The sequence below is a fragment of the Eretmochelys imbricata genome, chromosome 3 (assembly GCF_965152235.1).
Source record: "Eretmochelys imbricata isolate rEreImb1 chromosome 3, rEreImb1.hap1, whole genome shotgun sequence".
NCBI classification, from domain to species: Eukaryota; Metazoa; Chordata; order Testudines; family Cheloniidae; genus Eretmochelys; species Eretmochelys imbricata.
Genome location: NC_135574.1, coordinates 209,841,362 through 209,862,078, shown reverse-complemented (window position 1 = coordinate 209,862,078; position 20,717 = coordinate 209,841,362). Strand labels below are relative to the sequence as shown.

The window sequence follows — 20,717 nt, the reverse complement described above, 5'->3', positions numbered from 1 at the left end:
CAAAGCAGATTCTGGAACCTATCATTTTCCATGGTTTGGTGGTAAGCACCAGTGTTCCTATACTATTTAATGCAACTAGCATTATGATCTGCAGACACAAAGATTGGAGTACAATGCTGTTCTATGCATGTCGATCAATTAAACTTGTCTCAAGTGCATACAGTGGCATTATGTATAACTGCAACATAAACTGACCTCTAAATATCTATATTAAATATTGGTAACTCCCAAGTAAGAAGACTTGACTCATTGACACAGGAAGAGCTGCACTGTATGCATCCTCAGGCAGAATAAATAAGACACATGCAATGGGATCACTGTTTTTGAAACTGCTCAGTAATTACCTTCTTTCATCTCTGTGCAGTGATCTAATTTGAGACCAGGAGTGCTCACATTTGAGTGCCTTCAAAGGAAAGGGTAAGAGTGTTAGTCTGAGAGGGGTTAAAAAAAAACACCCCTCTTTAAATGTATTCTAGTTTCATTTCAGACACTTCCAGTAACACACTTCAGCTTTTTGAGCATCATGTCTCCCAGCTTGCGTCAAATAAAAGATGTTTGTCTTTCCCTGAGGAGAGTTCCTGATCAATAAGTATTGTAGCGGTTTCATGATGGGCTGTTCCCAGACAGTGATATCCCCATGCTCGCACTATAACTGCACTTTCTTTAGGAAAGCTGCAGTCAAACAACTAGATCCCCATAGCCAGTGGCTCTCGACCTTTCCAGATTACTGTACAGTACCCCTTTTCAAGAGTCTGATTTGTCTTGCGTACCCCCAAGTTTCACCTCGCTTAAAAACTTACAAAATCAGACAAAAATACAAAGGTGTCACAGCACACAATTAGAATATAAATATTGTACTTACATTTCAGTGTATAGTATACAGTATAAACAAATCATTATCTATGAAACTAGTTTGTACTGACTTCACTAGTGCTTTTTATGTAGCCCATTATAAAACTACTAGGCAAATATCTAGATGAGTTGATGTACCCTCTGGAAGAACTCTGCGTACCCCCAGGGTTGAGAACTACTGCCCTAAACTGCAACACTGTTATGGGATGGATTCAGAAGGGTAAATGTAAGCAGCTGGTAAAAACAAGTAACTTAAAAGCTGAAAACATAGAAGTTGTAATATTAACAAAGCAATTAACACGGAGGATTTAAGAAAGCAAGAAGTGTCTTCTCAATCTTAGAAAAAAAAAAAGTCTTCTTCATTGCAACCCATAGAGCACATCTGGATAATACAAGCAGCCTCCTTCAGCAAGGCTCAGCATTTGCAATGCTAGAAGCCCCGGGGCAGCCTGGGTACTGTAAGAAGGGAAAGCAGGGTGTGCTTACAAAACAGCAGTGTGATGAACTGGAAGCAGTGGAGCTAGTCATTACAGTCTTACTAAAAAAACCTGGAACTATGCAATATTCTGCTTAAGACTGATGTTTACAAAGTTGTCAGTTTCAAAACACTGGACCACTTGAAGTTTTGATTTGGGTTTTGCAAATGTTCCCTAGAATTTGGTCCAGCAGTTCATTTTAATAGCTATTACTATATTTGAAATGTCTTACAATGATGCCTAGTATTGGAATCATAAGTCACAAAATATAGGTAATAAACTCAGAGTCCCATAAATCCTAAATAGAAGGAATGTTCCCTACAGATTTCTAGCATGTCTACTAATGGGCTCAAAGTCTACAAAGAAGTTGGGGAATTCATTTAGTTCATTCTTTCAGTGGGTACAACTAAAATTCCAAGGCCAGAAAGGACCAGTGTTATCATCTAATCTGACTTCCTGTGTAACACAGGCCATGGAACTTCCTCAAAACAATTCCTAGAGCAACATCCAATCTTCATGTAAAAATTGTCAGTGCTGGAGAATCCACCGTGACCTTGGGTAAATTGTTCCACTGGTTAATTACTCTTACTGTTAAATTTATGCCTCATTTCAGTCTGATCTGGATGCCTTGTGGTGGAATCTTCATTCTTAGACGTTTTTAAGGTCAGGCTTGACAAAGCCCTGGCTGGGATGATTTAGTTGGGGTTGGTCCTGCTTTGAGCAGGGGGTTGGACTAGATGACCTCCTGAGGTCTCTTCCAACCCTAATCTTCTATGATTCTAAGGCATTTTGATGCCTTATGGGAGTGTGACCAGTTATTAAGCTTTGCTAGATGTAGCTTGAATCCAACGACAATTCTGCAGCATGGTTAGGTTCAGTCTGTCACCATCCCATACAAGTCTTTCTAATTTTCCTCCTTGCATTGTAGTGGGCCACCTTACTTCTCCAGCTCATTTTTTCCTTCTTCTTTCAACTCAGTTGCACACTTAAGCTTCTACTCACAGCTACATGAGCCAATAATTAATTCTTTGGCATACCATAAGTGAAGGCAGGATTGTGAGAACAGTGGAGCTTTTTCCCCCCTCAGAGCTGCACAGCAGAAGGAGAGCATTGCTTATTCACCCAGCTTGTCCCTGTTTGCCCCCAAAATGGTGTATTATAGACAAGCTAAGGATATTGGGGCTGAATAATTAAAGTTGTACTTGAAGATTACTTTAGCACTTTGATTACCATAACTTAGATACAGACCATGGCAGAGAGGAAGTAGAAGTAGTACTTCAAGTTAAAAGTTGAGACTTGGAAGAGTTAGATATTTCAATGACTATATTATACATATTAGCAGAATTGCATTTTCTAAAATGATCCCTATAAAGCATTGGTGTCACAGTTTTCTATCCTTGAGAGATACTTTGTAGTAATATTCAGTATTGGGGGTATTAGTTCCACAAAAAGAATCCTCACTAGGGAGTTTGGGTGAGATGTGTGACAAGAAGTTTGGGTTATAAAAGAGGCCAACTGGATATTTAACACTTAATTCAGACCAGCTGATTTCCTTTAGTGCCATCAATAGTTTCACAGTAGGACTAGCTGCAGAGAGTTTCAACCTATCAAGGATAGGAGCAAAATACACAGCTAAAGTAATGTAGTCTAATTATAAAAAGAGTCTGAGCAACATCTGAAGCAAGAATTAGAAAGGCCATTTGTACTTACTGCTGTCCAACAGAATGGCCATGACTGAAGGCGGAATGTTCCTGAATAGGCTGAGACACAGCATCACAATTCTTGAGCTCAAGTTGTAATAGAGTATTCTGGAGTTCTCCAAGATCTAGTTTAGCTTCGCCTGTGACCTTTTCATATGTTACCATTGATAGTGACTCTGACACAGACTGATGGCTAGTAGCTTCAACAGGCTGTGGTACAGAAGTATCTGCTGTTGAAGTACTTGCTGCAGCCCTTGACTGCAACTGGTCTTGCTCCAGGCACCATAAGGTTTGCAGATTTGTCGCCTGAGAAGGTGCTGTCCAATCTTGCTGTAGAGCAGGAATTGGTTTCACACATGGATCAACCTTTGCAAGAAAAAAAAAAAAAAAAACATAGAGGCAAACTCTTGTATCATTGCTAAACTGCTCTTGTAGCCATCCAGAAACAAAAAAGTAATCAGTCTTACCATACAAAGGTAACGTTCACATGTAGCTAAAAATAAACCCTTGGCGGTCTAAGTAGGCTTTTGGTTTAATAGTTACAAAAAACGTTTTAAAAATTGCATATTGAAAGCCATGTCAGACAAATACAAAACAGGAAAATAGGTACGTCAGTGAATCTTGATTTCCAAGTTAAATTAGCAAAACATGTGGGTTAAAGTTAGACACCCAAGTTAGACATAGCAAGAAAGCTAAACTTTACTACTTGATACAAAAGTGCTGATGCTGATCAGAGTATATACTTACCACCATTCTATCTGGAACAGACTGTAGCATGGATGCCTCTTCCAGCTTAGCCTCTGGATAGTCTTTGGTCAGCTGACTGAGCTGTTCCAGCTTCTGTTGCAAGAACTGCATTTCAAGGATGGCAGATTCTTTTCTCTTTGCATAGTCCCTCTCTTCTTTTTCTGAAGGTGGTAAGACCATAATAAGCAAAACAGGCAATGAATGTCCATTTAGGCTTTTCTCTCCCCACCTCAGATATGAGGTGCTTTAGTTTAAATAAAATACTGATATATAAAAAGCTGTTACAATTTAGGTTGCTGCAGGCAAATAATGTGTTCAAAACTAAATTAATCAGGAAATAGAAATAAAACCACACAGCTACATACTTCAGCTTCTCACACTCCCACCAGCCCTACTCTGAGCTAGTCAACAGTAGACAACCAGTGTCACAGAACTCTATCTTCTCGGGGTAAATGTTTGTGTTAGGTGACTGTTTCCTTGCTTGTGATTTTATTTAGGTGTTTTCCCTTTTGGGGTTCTGTATTTCTCTAAAATTGATTTGTGAACTATGTTCGTTGCATGGTTTGTAGAGTAGTTATTGTTTACTAGGCAAAGGTACAGTACGTTTGTGTGTTTTGCATGGCAGAAGGAAGAATTAAGGTTGTCTGGGTGTCGCTTCCATTACTGTCATTGAGCACGGATTTGTTTGCAATAAGGATGGCGAAGGTGTGAGATGATCTATGCAGTTGTATGGTGCTGAGTGGAATTTGTGCTTAATTTTCAATTTAAAAAGGGAAATTCAAATATTTTAAAATGGACCTGTGAGAAATGTAGAGAGAGAGAGTCAAGTTTAAAGCTGTCTACAAATACCTCCTGGCTCGCTTCACTATCTCCAGTAAATCTGGGAAAGTCAAGCCTCCTGTGGTTTGTAAGAAGAAGGTAATCAGCTGCTAGACCACATAGGCTGCTCTTGGCCCCTCAAGTGCCACTCCTTCCACCCCACAGGGGAGAAGGGAGAGAGCGTGCTGTACTATATTGGAAAGATGGGTTTGAGAAGATTGACTGGACATTGCCACTGAAGTCAGTTTAGGGAATCCTGGACACTGCCACTGAAGTCAGTTTAGGGAATCCTAGTCCCATTCTCTTGCTCTCTTATCAGGTGGGCTGAATGGCACTGCCTCCCAGAAAGTTCCTCAAGTCACAGAAGGAATTCATCTGACACATTCACTGATGTTTACAGGGTCCCATGTATGCCTTTTCTACTCTTTGGACAGGAGAGGGGATGTCAGATTTGGCCTAGGAAGTGTATGCAGGCCTCTGAATAGGGTCAGCGATGAAGAGTTACTTTAACCAACTAGTTTTCCCTGGAGATAAGGACAAGGACATTTCTGAAGGGAAGTAGATAGAGTACCCCATTCTTTTTGTCGTCTCAGTCTTTCTTGTTTTCGGTAAACAATCTTCGCTCTCACTTCCTCAAATGAAAGCTCTGAACCTTCACAGATGAGCATACTTTTATTGTACATTGCCACTTGCTCAAATTCATTGGAGGTTGAAGATAGCTTTGGAAGAACTGCTGACTTTGAAATGTAGGTAAGATACTCTCTGTGGAGAAAAAAGTGTGAAAGATGCATTCAAGTTCACTATGAAGGACTTTGATTATTTTTTAAAGCACATTTGTCTAGCACACTTGAGTGTGTATTAGTGCTACTTACACTTTTTCTGCTCCATCCTGAGAAGACTGAGCTGCAGAAAGATTTGGATCCTAAAAAGGTAGAAAGAAGCTTTGAGAGCCTAGTCTTAAAATGTCCACCTATTTTGTTCAGCCAAGAATTCAGGAAATCCACTTTTCACTGTTGAACACTTTGTGATGCCCAGAATATAAAATCTGAAAGATGTAAGACATATTGATCTTCCCACCTTCCCAAGCTACAAATTTTGATGACTCTGAGCTAGTTGAAGACCCATAACAGACATAGGTAGAGCTATAAAATTAGCCATGTTATTAAACCAATACCAGCTATTAAGGGTTTCATTCCATCAATGAATGGACAGCATACCTAGAAAACAGACTCATGGTTTGTTCCCCTCACCAGATCCTCAAGTTTTTTTAGTAACCTTAGTTTAAAGTGAGGGACTTGTGGGGGCAGCAGAAGCCTCCTCAGTCTCTTCTCCTCAATCCTTTATCTCAAATCTCACTCTTGTATCTTGTTTACCTCTCACTGCCCCAGTGTGGTAGTGTGATGGCTTCCTCATCCCCTCCCTACAGTAGAAAGGCATGTGGGTCTGACAGAGCAGAGGATTGCCACTGCACAGCTTCTCCTCTATATTAATACATTCAGGGTTCTACATCACACCACAGTCTTCCAGCCAGACAGCGTTCCTTTTTAGAACCAGTCAACTCTGGTCCTATGAGACACGAAGGTCATTATCAAATGATGTGAGACAGTGATGATTGACCACACTACCATTATTCCTTCCTGTGGAGAGAGGACCCTCCCCCTCCCCCCCCCCCAACTACACTGGCCTCAGAGATTTACCATGGTGCAAAATTTAGTCTCAAGTGCCATTCACAACCACTACACCATGCTGCCATTTACGACAATGGAGTTCAACACAAAGTGGTCCATAGCTTTTCACTTCACGTGGAAGCAAGCCATCTTTTAACCATATTCCCATCCTGAACCATTGAAGTGCAAGAGAGTAGCATGATTGAGCTGAACAGTGTATCCAATTTATATGCAAATCTAGATGTATCTTTCTTGGAGACTGCGTATAGTATAATTATAGCCCCCCCACAATAGGGATGGAACCTCAGTTATGTTATAACGGTCTAACTGACAAGTGTGGATAGGCCCAAGACAATTCCAATACTGATTAGCTACAACTATGCAGAACTTCATTAAATGGAACAAACAAAACAAAACCAAACCAAACTGAGTTAACAGTTAAGATTGCCAAGTGGTATTTCATACCCTTCCAGAACGTCAAGTTAGCAAACCTCAAATTGGTGAAACCCAGGAAATACAGACTTAAGGTATACACCCAGAGCCTCCATGGAATTGGCAATAGCCATTGGGACTTATCTCCATGCACTCTAGCAGCTTTCCCTGTTAGGTGTAGCTGTATTGAATGGTGGATGGATTAATCAGAGCAGCTTGGAAGAGCTGTGATTGTGATATGAGGCAAAGTGGGGGGCTGTAGCTCTCCAGGGGCATTTGTTACTCCTGGGGGAATTCTGCGCCACTGCACAATGCAGAATTTTGCAGAAATTAACATTGTGCACACAGAATATCCTTTCCCCCACAGAAATGGGCTGCAGTGCTGTTGGCCACCACTAGGGGCTGCTGGGCCCGGCAGAGCTCAATTCATAAATAGAAGACATTGTAGGGAGGATGGGGAGAGAGCAAGGGGGTTCCTGGCAGCTGCAGTTCACAGCACACCCTGAGGGAAGGAGACGGCAGCGCACAGCAAACTCCATGCAACCATGGGACCAAGCATCAAGCCGTTTCTCCCTCTGGATCCCTGGGCTCTGGGAGAGGGTGTCTGGTCTGGGGGACAACGGCTGAGCTCGGGGGGTGGGAAAGAAGAGGCAGGTATCTGGGCAAGGGGGGCTCAGGTATCTGGGCTCTCGGGGGCAGGGATTTTGGGTGTATTGGTGGGGGGGGGCACTATGGTTGGGCTCTAGGGGGGAGGGGTTGTGGGTGTCTGGCCCCCCAGCTGGTCTTGGGGAGGAGGGGGCAGAGAAACAGGAACTGGGTAGTCATAGTGGTTTCTTTAAAACTCTACTCTTAGGGGAACTTTTGTGTGTGTCTGTATTGTTACAGACATACTTGCTGACAGGTATTTTGAAATAAATTACCAAAATAATTGAAACTGGTGTGATTATGGAGTGTTATTTTGACAAATAAAATTTGTGGAATTTCACAGAATTTTAAAATATCGTGCGCAGATTTTTTTTTTTTTTGATGCAGAATGCCCTCAGGAGTAATATATGAGCACCTCCCTCTGAGCCCTGTGTGTGGGAGAGATCAAAGGAAAAAGAGGTGCATGCATACCTTGAGAGATCCAGTACACTTCATTTTAGTGCTGTGTTGTGTAGCATGTGTCACTAGCAAGGTACAGGTGACTTATTGCCATGGGGACTGTCAGCAATTAGGCAGATGAGTGTGACCTGCACTTAGCCAACGCCACAGACAGAACCCCACATCTATGAAGTTTTAAATCCTTCCCCCTTATGCACCATTTAACACTATACTTTCACTTACCCTTCCCCAAACTCAATGAAGGGCAGGTTTAGGTAACTTCTGTTCAGACCACTGCAAAGGCAGAGTATGAGTATGTTTTACGAGCATAATGAGGCACTGCTCAAAGAGGGCATGAGTGTGCACCTTAATTCTCTATTTCCTGGTTTTCACAAGTTTGAATTTGCTGAACTTGACATCCTGGAAGGACACAAAATACCACCAGGCAACCTTAACTCTGTGTTAACAAAGAATTTTTGTCATTTAGTTTAGTCTGCGCTTTTTTTTTTTAAACTGAAAGTAACGTCAGTAGGAGTCAGTGGTCATTTAGGCAGGTGTAATCATCATGTAAGTGTGCACTTCAGATGCTCCTGTGGCCAGGTAATGATATTACCTGACTCTTACATAGCACTTTGCATCAGTAGATCTCAAGGAGAGAAACTTTATGCGCAACATACCAATGGAGGAAACTGAGGCACACAGAGGTTAAAATGCCTTAGCCAAAGTCATCCCACAGGTCAGTGGCTGAGCCAGAAATAGAGCCCAGTTTTGCCGAGTCCCAGACCGCTGTTCTCTCCACTAGACCACACAGCTGCTATGTGCTTGCTACATACAACCCTCGATTTCACACGGTATGTTACTTAGCTTCACACTCAGAGGAGCAGGACTTCCCCAGATCCTGGCATACATGGGGGGCAGGGAGAAGAGCTCAGACCTCCACAGATGGACTGACCCCCCAGATTCCAACACACACTGCAGGGGCAAGCTGAGTGGCTCAGACACGCCCAAAGGAACACATCTCCTCAGATCCCAGCTCATAGAAGAGGATGGGGAGGAGGGGTCAGACCCTCCTAGAGAAGCTGGGATCCACAGATTCTTGCACACAAGACAGGTATGTAGGCTTGAACAAATGCCCCGTCCCTGTTCTTCCACAGTCCCATAGGACTCACCTAGCTCCCAGTGACCCCCACCTCCCAGTCTACCTTACCCCCAGCCCCTGCTCCTCACTAGACACACCCACGCACTCTCCTATTCATCCATCCCCAATTAACCACCTCCCCTCCCTGCATCCCAAACCCTCTCCTCATATTCCCACCTACTCTTCCACCCCAGGCACCCTCCCCTCCCAGCACTGGCATGTGTAATTTATTCTCTCTTCAAAAATAGTTTCAGGGCTTTCTGAATAGTCTGCTGTACTCAGATTACCTTTCCCCATGTAAACAAAGCCTTTTGATAGAAACATATTGGAGGAACATGTCTTTTTTTTTTTTTTTTAAATTTAAGATTTGTGCCAACAATTGGATTTGACCTTTCAGCGCCCAAGCGGTGTACAGGTCCAATTGCTGCAATGTTCTCCCTTGAGTCACTCAGGTCCCATGAGGTGTAACTAGCTTTCAAACCCTTTAGCCTCCCTCTGCATGCACTCAATATAATCCAGTAGGTTCACAAGGTTTAGAACTGCTTAGGCCCCCACTCACCCGGAGAACTAAACTAATCGTCCTTTTACTGTTGTAATCTGATTTTCCCCACAGGGTTGGTGAGTGGCATTTACACTGTTAGGGTAACTCAAGCACTTGAGACCAAGGTGTGATGATGGTTGCTCTGGTTTGATCTCTGTGTGCAAAAGAAGGGGGCAAAAAATGTCAACCTTTAGAAAAGCTGGGTTTTTTTTTGTGGGGTGTGAAGCTGTATCTCAGGTACTCCTTGGTCAAATGGCCCCAAATATGGATCACTGACCTAATTCCACACCCCCATAAGGCACACTGAACTCAAAGACAATCTGTATAACCATGTGGATTTTAGGGCACTTGGAAGATCTGAGTATTAAACAGAAAGCTGGTCTTGACCTTAACTACAGCAGAGCTTGTGCTCCACTACAATACTATACAAAGCAAGAGTACTTTGTAGTTGGGCTGAAGTTTCAATTCCCTGCGCTGAATTGGAATCACAACCTGCCCTGTCCAAGTCTTCAGTTAAGAACAGCTACAGTTAAGTATCATAGAGAGAGTGGGATTCATAAGGGAGACTTTGGCACTGCACCGCTTACGTCTACACTATCCCAGCATAACAATGGTGCCATATCTATACTGGCAGAACCCTATAATGCAGATGTAATGCTACACAGACAGAAGGAGTTTTTCAGCGACTGTAGGAACACCACCTCCCTGTACAATGTCAGGTCAACAGGAAGCATTCTTCTGTCAAGCTAGCTATTTCTACACAGGGAATCAGGTTGTGACAGCTACCTTGCTCAGGGGGGTTGGATTTTTCCCACCTCTGAGCACTGTAGCTATGTCAGTGTAAATGTTAAGTGCAGACCAGACCTTAGTGTAATTCACAACCCCAAAGTTAGGCACCCAGGTTCCCTACACAATGCATGAGAAGAGTCAGGTGCCTAAAAATGCGATTCATAAGAGCCAGCATACTGAGCACAGGGAGCTGGTTAAGCTAGTTAATAGTAAATGTTGAAGAGAGGGGTGGGGGCTAAGCCCCACCTCTCAAAGAGAGAGGAGTACTTAACTCCACTTGAGATTCAGTTTGGAACCTTCTTAGTCTGGGAATATATGTAATTCCATGGGCTGGTTAATGATAGAAAGGTAAGAAGGTATCATTTGATTCGTAAAAATCTACAGAATCATAATTTGATCAATGGTGTGCACCTCTGTGCATTTGCGGGGAGAAGGGGTAACTCAGGGAGTACTTGCTGCCTCCAGGTCCCAGTTGCCAGGTCCTCCACCAAGGGGTGGAAATTTTGATATGTGACAAATGGGTCAAGCTGGGTATCACATGAAAGCTCTTTTCTAAGTTTTCAAATATACTGATTTCAGTTACACAGAATATAAAGTGTACAGTGCTCACTTTAAAAATAAGATAGTAATAAAAAAATATAAAGTGCAAATATTTGTATTTTTCAATTCACCTCATACAAGTACTGTAATGCAATCTCTTTATTGCAAAAGTACAACTTACAAATGTAAGAGGTTTATTATACAGCTGCACTCAAAAACAAAACTACGTAAAACTTTAGAGCCTACAAGTCCACTCAGTCCTACTTCTTGTTCAGCCAAAAAGTTGGTTTACATTTACGGGAGATAATGCTACCTGCTTCTTATTTACAATGTCACCTGAAATTTAAAACAGGTGTTTGCATGAAACTTTTGTAGCCAGTGTGGCAAGGTATTTATGGGGGAGGGATAGCTCAGTAGTTTGAGCATTGGCCTGCTAAACCTAGGGTTGTGAGTTCAATCCTTGAGGGGGCCATTTAGGGATCTAGGGCAAAAATCGGGGATTGGTCCTGCTTTGAGCAGGGGGTTGGACTAGATGACCTCCTGAGGTCCCTTCCAACCCTGATATTCTATGATCTATGTGCCAGATACGCTAAAAATTCGTATGCCCCTTCATGCTTTGGCCACTATTCTAGAGGACATTCTGCCATTCTGATGACACTCGTTAAAAATAATGCATTCATTAAATTTGTGACTGAACTCCTTCGGGGAGAATTGTATGTCTCCTGCTCTGTTTTACTCACATTCTGCCATATATTTCATGTTATAGCAGGCTTGGATGATAACCCAGCACATGTTGTTCGTTTAAAGAACACTTTCACTGCAGATTTGACAAAACACAAAGAAGGTGATATAGTATTTCAATTCGCTGAATTGAGATTTCTAAAGATAGCTACAGCACTCAACCCAAGGTTTAAGAATCTAAAGTGCCTTCCAAAATCTGAGAGGGACGGGGCGTGGCGCATGCTTTCAGAAGCCTTAAAAGAGCAACACTACAATGCAGAAACTACAGAACCTGAACCACCAAAAAAGAAAATCAACCTTCTGCTGGTGGCATCTGATTCAGATAATGAAAATGAACATGCGTCGGTCTGCAGTGCTTTGGATTGTTGTCGAGCAGAACCCGTGATTGGCATGGATGCTCATCCTCTGGAATGGCGGCTGAAGCAATTGGCTGAGTGGACTTGTAGGCTCTAAAGTTTTACATGGTTTTGTTTAAGTGCATTTTTTTTTGGTACATAATTCTACATTTTGTAAGTTCAACTTTCATGATAAAGAGGTTGTATTACAGTACTTGTATTAGGTGAATTGAAATACTATTTCTTTTGTTTCTTTTTTTTTACACTGCAAATATTTGTAATCAAAAATATAAAGTGAGAATACACTTTGTATTCTGTGTTGTAATTGAAATGAATGTATTTGAAAATGTGGAAAACATCCAAAAATATTTAAATAAATGGTATTCTATTACTATTTAACAGCACGATTTTCTTTTTTTAAATTGCTTGACAGCCCTAATTATCAGCTTTGTTTATTATGCCAAAAAGTTGTAATGAGGCACAGGTTAATACATCACCATGCCACCAGCAGTTCCTGGAATCCATGCACAAATGCTATGCACATCCTTACTTAACAATTAAATTACACTGGGATTGTAATTATATCAAAATCCTTTTACTTTGGTCATCGTTCTTAGGCATCAACAGGGGATACAAAGAGTACCAATTAGTAGCTGAATCTTTAGAGAATACTTGGTGGTGCCTTACGTGCTATAAGACCTGCACCCATAAACTGAATCAGGCAAGATTGGAGAGGAAGATGCTGGGACAAGTGCCAGCTATGGGAGAGACTCGCCTTATACTAGGTCCCATGGCACGTTTTTCCGAGAACAGCTGCTTCTCGTGTGCTAAGCTGGAAGCCCAAGGGCATCCCTTAAGCAGTTTCCACATAAGAGACTGGAGAGAAACTATATGAAGCAGTCACTTAGTGAGAATGTTGCATGGAAAGTGAAGTAGGTGCATTAGCCCAAAAGACGCTCGCGCCCATGACACAATCACAGTGAATACTACACCAAGAACATATGTACGTACAATGACGGTAAAAGCAACAGAAACAAATGATTTTATTACTGCAAGCAATGTGACTCAGCTGGACTCCATAAACTGCTTCACAGAGGCTCTAATGGATGGCAAAGTGGTGGCAATGGCTATTGCAGAACTTTGAATGGGATTGAAGAGGAACAAATGGTTAGCAGAAAGGCTCTTAAAGCACTTACTAAAGATGAACGGTGGGATACAGGCAGTTTTTAAGCAGTCCTGTCCACAGAAGTGAATCACAGCATGTATCCTTAAAAGAAAATTCAAAAGATGCAGCACTATCAAAGCAGAAGAAAGCATGGATGTCATCATCATAAGATGACTGGTGGGAGCTGCTTCCCTCCCCCTGCGATGGCAAGCATTGTGTCCTGCACTACAGAATTTCAGGGATTCCTATATGCTACCAAACTACTTCTTTAAATGGTGTATTGGTGGGTATAGGGACTTCAGCACCAGCAAGAAGGACTGTAAGCAAGTGGAACCACAAGGCTGCCATTTGATCAAAGCCTCATGTACTTAAGTGAGAGTCAGGTTTTCAACACCTCCAGGACAACTGTGTAGCAAATGAGTAACCTACCACTACAAATGGCTGTTGGTTTTAAACTAATGGTTCTCAAGCAGGGGTACCCATAGCCCTGGGGGCATGCAGAGTTCTTCCAGGGGATACATCAACTAATCTAGATGTTTGCCTAGTTTTACAACAGGCTATATAAAAAACCACTACCAAAGTCAGTACAAATTAAAATTTCATACAGACTCTGACTTGTTTATACTGCTCTATACACTGAAATGTAAGTACAATATTAAATATTCCAATTGATTTTATTATATGGTAAAAATGAGAAAGTAAGCAATTTTTCAGTAATAGTGTGCTGAGACTCACAACCAAAGCAGAGAGGAAGAAGCACATACAGGAAGTAGAAGAGAGGGGTGGAGCACCCACAGGAACATAGCTTGAATAACTACACCTACTGCACAGGAGGAGTAACCTTTCCTTCACATAGTGTCCCCATGGGTGCTCCACTTCAGTTAGCTTCCGAGCAGTATCCCAAGGGGACATCAGAACAGGATCAAAAACTGAAGACAGTAGTGCAGATCCAAGTGCCACATCAGATCAGATATGGAGCAGGGTGTAATGCTTCCAGAAAGTATGGACTGAAGAATAGGGGTGTGGGGGAATGGTGATCCTACATCTATCAAACTGGAATATTCTTCACAAATTGCAGTAGAGGTCACTTGCGATATGGTTGTGTCCCCCTGAGTCCCTAGGGGGCTGATCACCTGCACTCGTAACAGCTGTAGATACCCATGTCAAAAGTCTAAGCAGAAATGGGAGTCCCCTTAGACCAAAGTCTAGCTGATCTACTCCACTGCTTAGTCCTAGCCAAGTTGAAGGCTACAGCCATTCTAAAATCCAGAGTATAGAAGTACAAGTCCTGCTGAGAACAGTGAGGTTTTGGGGAGAACTTCCCCCCACAGAATAGATGGACAGATTGGAGCTTTGGTGGCAGATTTCTCCTCCCTCCTGCCTTGCCCCCCCTCATTGTTCTTAAGGTCTTTATGTCCACATCCCAGGTTCCTACCCAAGGTTACATCAGATGTTCATCTTAACCAATCTCCCCAATCCTATGAGCTGACATGACAACTAGGAAGGCCATCTTCATAGATAAATTAAGGGAGCAGGTAGCCATTGATTCAAACAGAGGTCTCGTCAGGTGGCTGAGAACCAGGTTGAAGTCCCAGGATGGAGTGGGCTGTCTAATGTGAGGAAAGATTACTCAGACCCTTAATAAACCTGGACAATACCAAATGAGCAAAAGTAGAGAATTCCTTGACCGGGGGATGAAAGGCTAATATAGCAGCCAGATGTACATTGATCAACATGAGGGATAAACCGGAGGTCTACAGATCTGACAAGTAATCCAGAAAGAGGAACCAATTCAGGCCAGAGATTGTAATGACCGCATGAGTGGGCGAATAGCTTCCATTTTTGCAGTTAAGTAGTGTGGATTGATGTTTTTCTACTGTTTAGTAAAACCTGCGGCATCTCCATAGATCAGGGACTTTCTATAGCGGAGATCCATTCAGGACCCAGGCTCTGAGAGACAGAACCACCAGGCTGTGGTGAAGAACAAGCCCTGCCTCCTGAGACAGGAGATCAGGAATGGCCAGGAGCTTGGTCAATGACTGGATACAGAACTGAAGCACATAACAGATGGTGCCAAGCTTGGCCAGGTAGGTACTATGAGAATAACTTGCTTTGTCCTGCCTGATCTTGTTCATCACCCTTAGAATTAGGGGCACTGGAGGAAAGGCCTAGACTATACTCCTCTCCCACAGTAAAAGGAAGGCATCCCCAAGGAGTGGTACCCAGCTCCCCTGAACAGAAGAGAGGACACAATGTTCTCAGAGGTGGTGAAGAGATCAATCTCTGGCCAAGACATATTCTGGGGATGGAGGCCCTGACTGGCCAGATCTCATTTGCAGTTGTGGGAGACGTGTCTGCTGAGGGCATTAGCAATGGTGTTCGGGATGCCTAGAAAAGCAGGCTGCTGAAAATCTGGATATAGTTGGCTATGCACCAGTTCCATAACCTGTAGAGCTTTGATGCACAAGGAGGGGAATTTGCATACTGGCCATAGGCTTTTTGCCCCTCATGGCCAAGCTCCTTCCACAGTGCCCTTGATGGTCCAGCTTCCTCTAGTCAATCCTCTTTTTACCCCAGCACAACCTCTCTTCACCCCCTTCTCCAACCACTTTCCAACTGACCCCTTTGGGTTCTTTCCAAGCTGTCCCCTACCCTCCAGCTTGAGCTGTCCTCTCACTGGCTCCCCACCCCCAAGACAGCATTCTATGCTGCTACACCACAGATGCAGCAGGTGCTAATGCCAGGGCCAGGGTTACTACACTCAGTCCTTCTTGTGACCCAAGCAGGGGCAGGAGAATAGCATGCGATTATTTCAGTTAAGTGTATGATCATTTTACAGTTCACGGAAGTTTGTAATAGCAAATAAAGATTTAACATAAGGGTATATCTACATTGAACACTCCTTACAGCAAGGTGTTGATACATGCAGTACATGGCCCTCCACGCAAGATAAGTAGCAGTGCAGATAGCGAAGCACTGCTTAGGCAAGTAAAGATACAGCTCAACCCTTAGAGTATGTACCCTACATGGCTCCCCACACACCTATGCAGTGCCTCCCCGGTCTACTCCGTATACTGTCCTGCTGCCAGAGTCTCTTTCCCCTACTACAGAGAAAGGCTGAAAATAGAACAAACTGTTTTGTAGTGCATGCAGAAAGGACTCGTTAATAGTGGATTAAGGAAAACCAATTAATGGGGTCCTTCACAAGAGGCTCTGAAGAGAACTAGTCAGCACCTGACAAGTGACGTACTGTCATGAATCCAATACCAATCTAAGAAACAAAGTAGGAAAAAAGGTCAAGTTTTTAATCATACAAGAGGCTAACAGCAGGGTGCACAAAGTTTTGTTTTAGGACCAGCAGTAATCTGGAAGCAGAGGCAGCCAGTGAGGGAGTAAAGCTTGCCAAGGACAAAATTAGGTTGGTCAAGACCAAAGGAACCTAACCAAACTAGATAACATGGGCAGCACGATGGCATATTAAATTTACTGTTGACAATACAAAGGTAACAAATTGATGTAGTAATTTTGACTACTGGGTTAGGTAGGTAGGTTGCAAGTCTAAGGGCATTATGATCACGTTTCTAGTCTGACCTTCAAAGCCAGCCCACAGAATCTCATTTAGTGACCCCTGCATCAAGCCCATACCTAGTGGGTAAGCTACAGCATCTTGTAGAAAGACATCCAATCTTGATTTAAAGACTCCAAGTGGTGGTGATGATCCACCACTTCTAAGGCCTTGTCTACACTACAGGGAAAAGTCAATCTAAGCTACGCAATTTGAGTTATGTGAATTGCGTAACTCAAGTCGACGTAGCTTAGATCTACTTACCACAGGGTCCACACTACGCGATGTTGACGGGAGATGCTCTCCCATCTACTTCCCTTACCCTTCTCGATCCGGTGGAGTACAGGAGTTGATGGGAGTGATCTGCGGTCGATGCATTGATCGCCGTGCGTCAATCCCCCGGTAAGCGTAGACAAGCCCTCATAACACCTTGTTTCTAGACAAGAGTTGTCTAGTTTCAGTTTCCAGCCATCAGGTCTTATTATGCCTTTCTCTGATAGATTAAAGAGTCTTCTGCTATCACAAGTCTTCTTCCCACACAGGTACTTGTAGAACATGGTTGAGGTGACTCAACCATTTATTGGATAAATTAGATTTTACTTTACAAGAACTAAGGGGTCACCAAATGAAATTAATTAGTAGCAGGTTTAAAAACAAAAAAAAGGAAGTATTTCTTCACACAACGCACAGTCAACCTGTGAAACTCCTTGCCAGAGGATGCTGTGAAGGTCAAGACTATAACAGGGTTCAAAAAAGAACTAAATAAATTCATGGAGGATAGGTCCACCAATGGCTATTAGCCAGGATGGGCAGGGATGGTGTCCCTAGCTTCTGTTTGCTAGAAATACTGGGCTAGATGGACCTTTGGTCTGACCCAGTATGGCCATTCTTATGTACTACTTTAATCTCACTGAAAGGCAGGTTTTCGAGATCTTAAATCATTCTTGTAGCTATTTTCTTAACCCTGTCAGAAGTTTTATATTTGAAATAGATGGAATTACTTTTATTTAATCTTTATACTAAGAATCAAAATTTGTGTAGCTGTTTGTTGCAATTTATATAACCTACCCTACTACTGAAGTATACTAGCTAGATCATGCTTTGCTTCTAATATATGGAAATTTGTGGGGTGAAGGTGGCTAGGAATTGTGTCCTGATACTAGCTTGTCTGTACATTTATGTTAAGGCATAATGTAATCTAAATGCCCATGTACCCTAAATACCATGTTTGTTGGAGGTGGAAGCGGGTGGTCTGTTTACTCAGATTTCACCATTTTGAATTTATCCTGTAGGCCTCTAAAATAGTTACTAAGATGCTCTTTTCTCAAGTCTTTGATTTTAGAAGTTTTGAGATACCTGATTTTTGGAGAGACAGGCTGGGTCACCAGATTCTGAGACATCTTTTCTAGGAGCCATTTGATTTGGAGTCTGGGAATTGTGAAGTTGTTTTGAGGCAGCAACTAGAACAGACAACGTAGATACAATTTAAGGACATTACTAAGCTACCAAAAAAAAAAGTGCGCCTTTGCTGTCCATTAACAATAGCAAAAATCAAGCCCCCAGTCTGCTGACCCTGGCAGATAGCAGCCTGCCATTAAAAATCCTGCCCGGCCTGCTCTTCTCCACCCCCCACCACTTTCTCCTTGCAGGGCAGGCAAGCTTTCCCCTCCCCCTGCCTCTTCCCCCAGCATGCTGGGTTCCTGCCCCTCCTTCTCTCCCTCCCTGCCGATCAGCTGGCAGCCCTTGCTACAGAGGGGGAGAGGGAAAAGCGGAGCCACAGCGTGCTCTCTGCTCCAGGGATCTTGGAGAAGGAGGGTGGAATCAGGGCATATCCCCTCCAGCCCCCTGTCCTGAGCCGCTCAGGTCAGGGGGCTGGGAGCACACACATGACCCCTGCCCCCTCCTCACACACACCCAGCCCGGTGCCCTGCCCCCCACCCCAGCCTCCTGTCCTACACCCCCCCCACAACCCCAGCCCCACCCTGAGCACCAAACAGGAGCTCCTGCACCTTCCCAACCCCCCCGCACACACACACTTCCCACCTGCACCGCTCACACCAAATGGGAACTGCCCAGGTAAGGGCTCCACACCCAAACCTCCTGCCCCAACCCTGAGCCCCCTCCCTCATTCTAGCTCCTGGCCAGACCCTGCACCTCAACCTGCTCCTTCACCCCCAGCCCTGTTCTCAGCACACTCCCACCCTCTTCTCAGTGCAGAGAGAGAGGAAGAGAACGGCTAGAACCAGGGAGAAGGTAGGTACCTACTCTATGTGGACAGGGCCGGGACCCCAGACTGGCAGCGGGCTGAGCCGCTCAGCCCACTGCCGGTCTGGGGTTCTGGTTGCCGGCTCCTTGCCAGCCGGGGTCCCGGCCGCAGGCCCCACTCAGCCCTCTGCCGGCCTAGGTGAACAGAACCCCAGACCGGCAGCGGGCTGAGCGGGCCAGCAGTGTAAGATCAGCATTTTAATTTAATTTTAAATGAAGCGTCTTAAACATTTTGAAAACCTTGTTTACATACAACAATAGTTCAGTTATATAATATATAGAGAGACACCTTCTAAAAAATGTTAAAATGTATTATTGGCATGCGAAACCTTAAAGTGAATAAATGAAGACTCGGCACACCACTTCTAAAAGGTTGCCGACCCCGGTCTACGCTACATACTTAGTTTGGCATTACTAAGTCGCTCAGGAAAGTGGATTTTTCCATGAGTGACAGTTATACCAACCTCAACCCACTCATGTAGACAACACTAGGTCAAGGGGGGAGCACTTCTCTCACCAACATACCTACCGCCTCTTGCGGAGGTGGTTATTAAGCAGACGGGAGAGCTCTCTCTCTCATTGGCTTGTAGCATGTCTGGTGCAGCTGAGCTAGTACTAAGGAAGCCACTAGTAATTCCCCCCCCTCCACACAAACACTTTTTTGGGGGAGTGGGGAAGGGAGCAAAACTCCTTAAGATTATGAAACAATTAGGGGAGGAAGCAGCAGAAGCCACAAACATGGCTACACATCTTATGCAGTATCTTAGAAGGGAAATAAGCCTTCTAGTTCCAAAAAGCTAAATCTTGGAGTTTACCCAAACCTACATTAAAAACACTATGGCAAGATATTCTATTTGAGTGAGTGTAGTTCATGGGTAGATCAGCATTAGCCTCACCTTGCGTCAGCGGATGACTTTGAGAAATACGACTCTGAAACAGTCTAGATTGAAGAGAGATGGAAGTTAGTTAAGGTTGACTTAATACTGTGGTTCCAACAGACCACAAATCAAAGATGAATGGCCAAATTCATCACTGGCATAAGTGGACGCCACACCTTTGATTACACAAGAGGTATCTCTGCTTATAGTAGTGATGAATTAGGCCCTTCATGGCAAGATCATGATAAAGGAGAAGCTGGACTGTAACAGCATGATAATTCAAGTGTCACTAGGATAACCAATTGCTTGAATCTCCATTATAACTGAAATGTCCTACAGAGTACTTCCAAAGCATGTTAATTGACATGGACCAGGCTATTTTATTCTTTAAAATGGACCTATGCAGTAAAAATGACACCGTACAGAGCAGACCATTGGATCAGCCACACGCCGACCATACAAGAAAAAAAACCTTGACAAGTTATATTGGAATTGGAAAAGATTAAAAAAAGGGCAACAAAAATTATTAGGAGTATAGAACAGCTTCCGTTTGAGGAGAGATTAATAAGATTGGGACTGTTCAGCTTGGAAAAGAGACGACGAAGGGGGGATATGATTGAGGTCTATAAAATCATGACTGGGGTGGAGAAAGTAAATAAGGAAGTGTTATTCACTCCTTCTCATAACACAAGAGCCAGGGGTCACCAAATGAAATTAATAGGCAGCAGCTGTAAAACAAACAGAAGTATTTCTTCACACAATCCACTGTTAACTGTGGAACTCTTTACCAGAGGATGTTGCGAAGGCCAAGACTACAACTAGATAAATTCATGGAGGATAGGTCCATCAATGGCGTCCCTAGCCTATGTTTGCCAGAAGCTGGGAATGAACTAAAGGGAATGGATCACTTGATGATTACCTGATCATTCCCTCTGGGGTACCTGGCATTGGGCACTGTTGGAAGACAGGATACTGGGCTAGATG

The 20,717-nt window shown here is 43.4% G+C and overlaps 1 protein-coding gene across 1 annotated transcript in view; it reads right to left on the bottom strand.

Annotated features, from left to right (window-relative positions):
• BUB1 (BUB1 mitotic checkpoint serine/threonine kinase) overlaps nt 1–20,717 on the bottom strand; it is a 43,857-nt gene that overhangs the window by 19,947 nt on the left and 3,193 nt on the right. The window contains exons 5-11 of the mRNA XM_077812087.1: nt 19,752–19,795; nt 17,947–18,050; nt 5,467–5,516; nt 5,166–5,356; nt 3,776–3,936; nt 3,039–3,394; nt 345–403 (exon numbers count right to left, since the gene is read on the bottom strand). Coding sequence (XP_077668213.1) covers nt 345–403; nt 3,039–3,394; nt 3,776–3,936; nt 5,166–5,356; nt 5,467–5,516; nt 17,947–18,050; nt 19,752–19,795 — 965 coding nt within the window. The remainder of the gene's footprint in view (nt 1–344; nt 404–3,038; nt 3,395–3,775; nt 3,937–5,165; nt 5,357–5,466; nt 5,517–17,946; nt 18,051–19,751; nt 19,796–20,717) is intronic.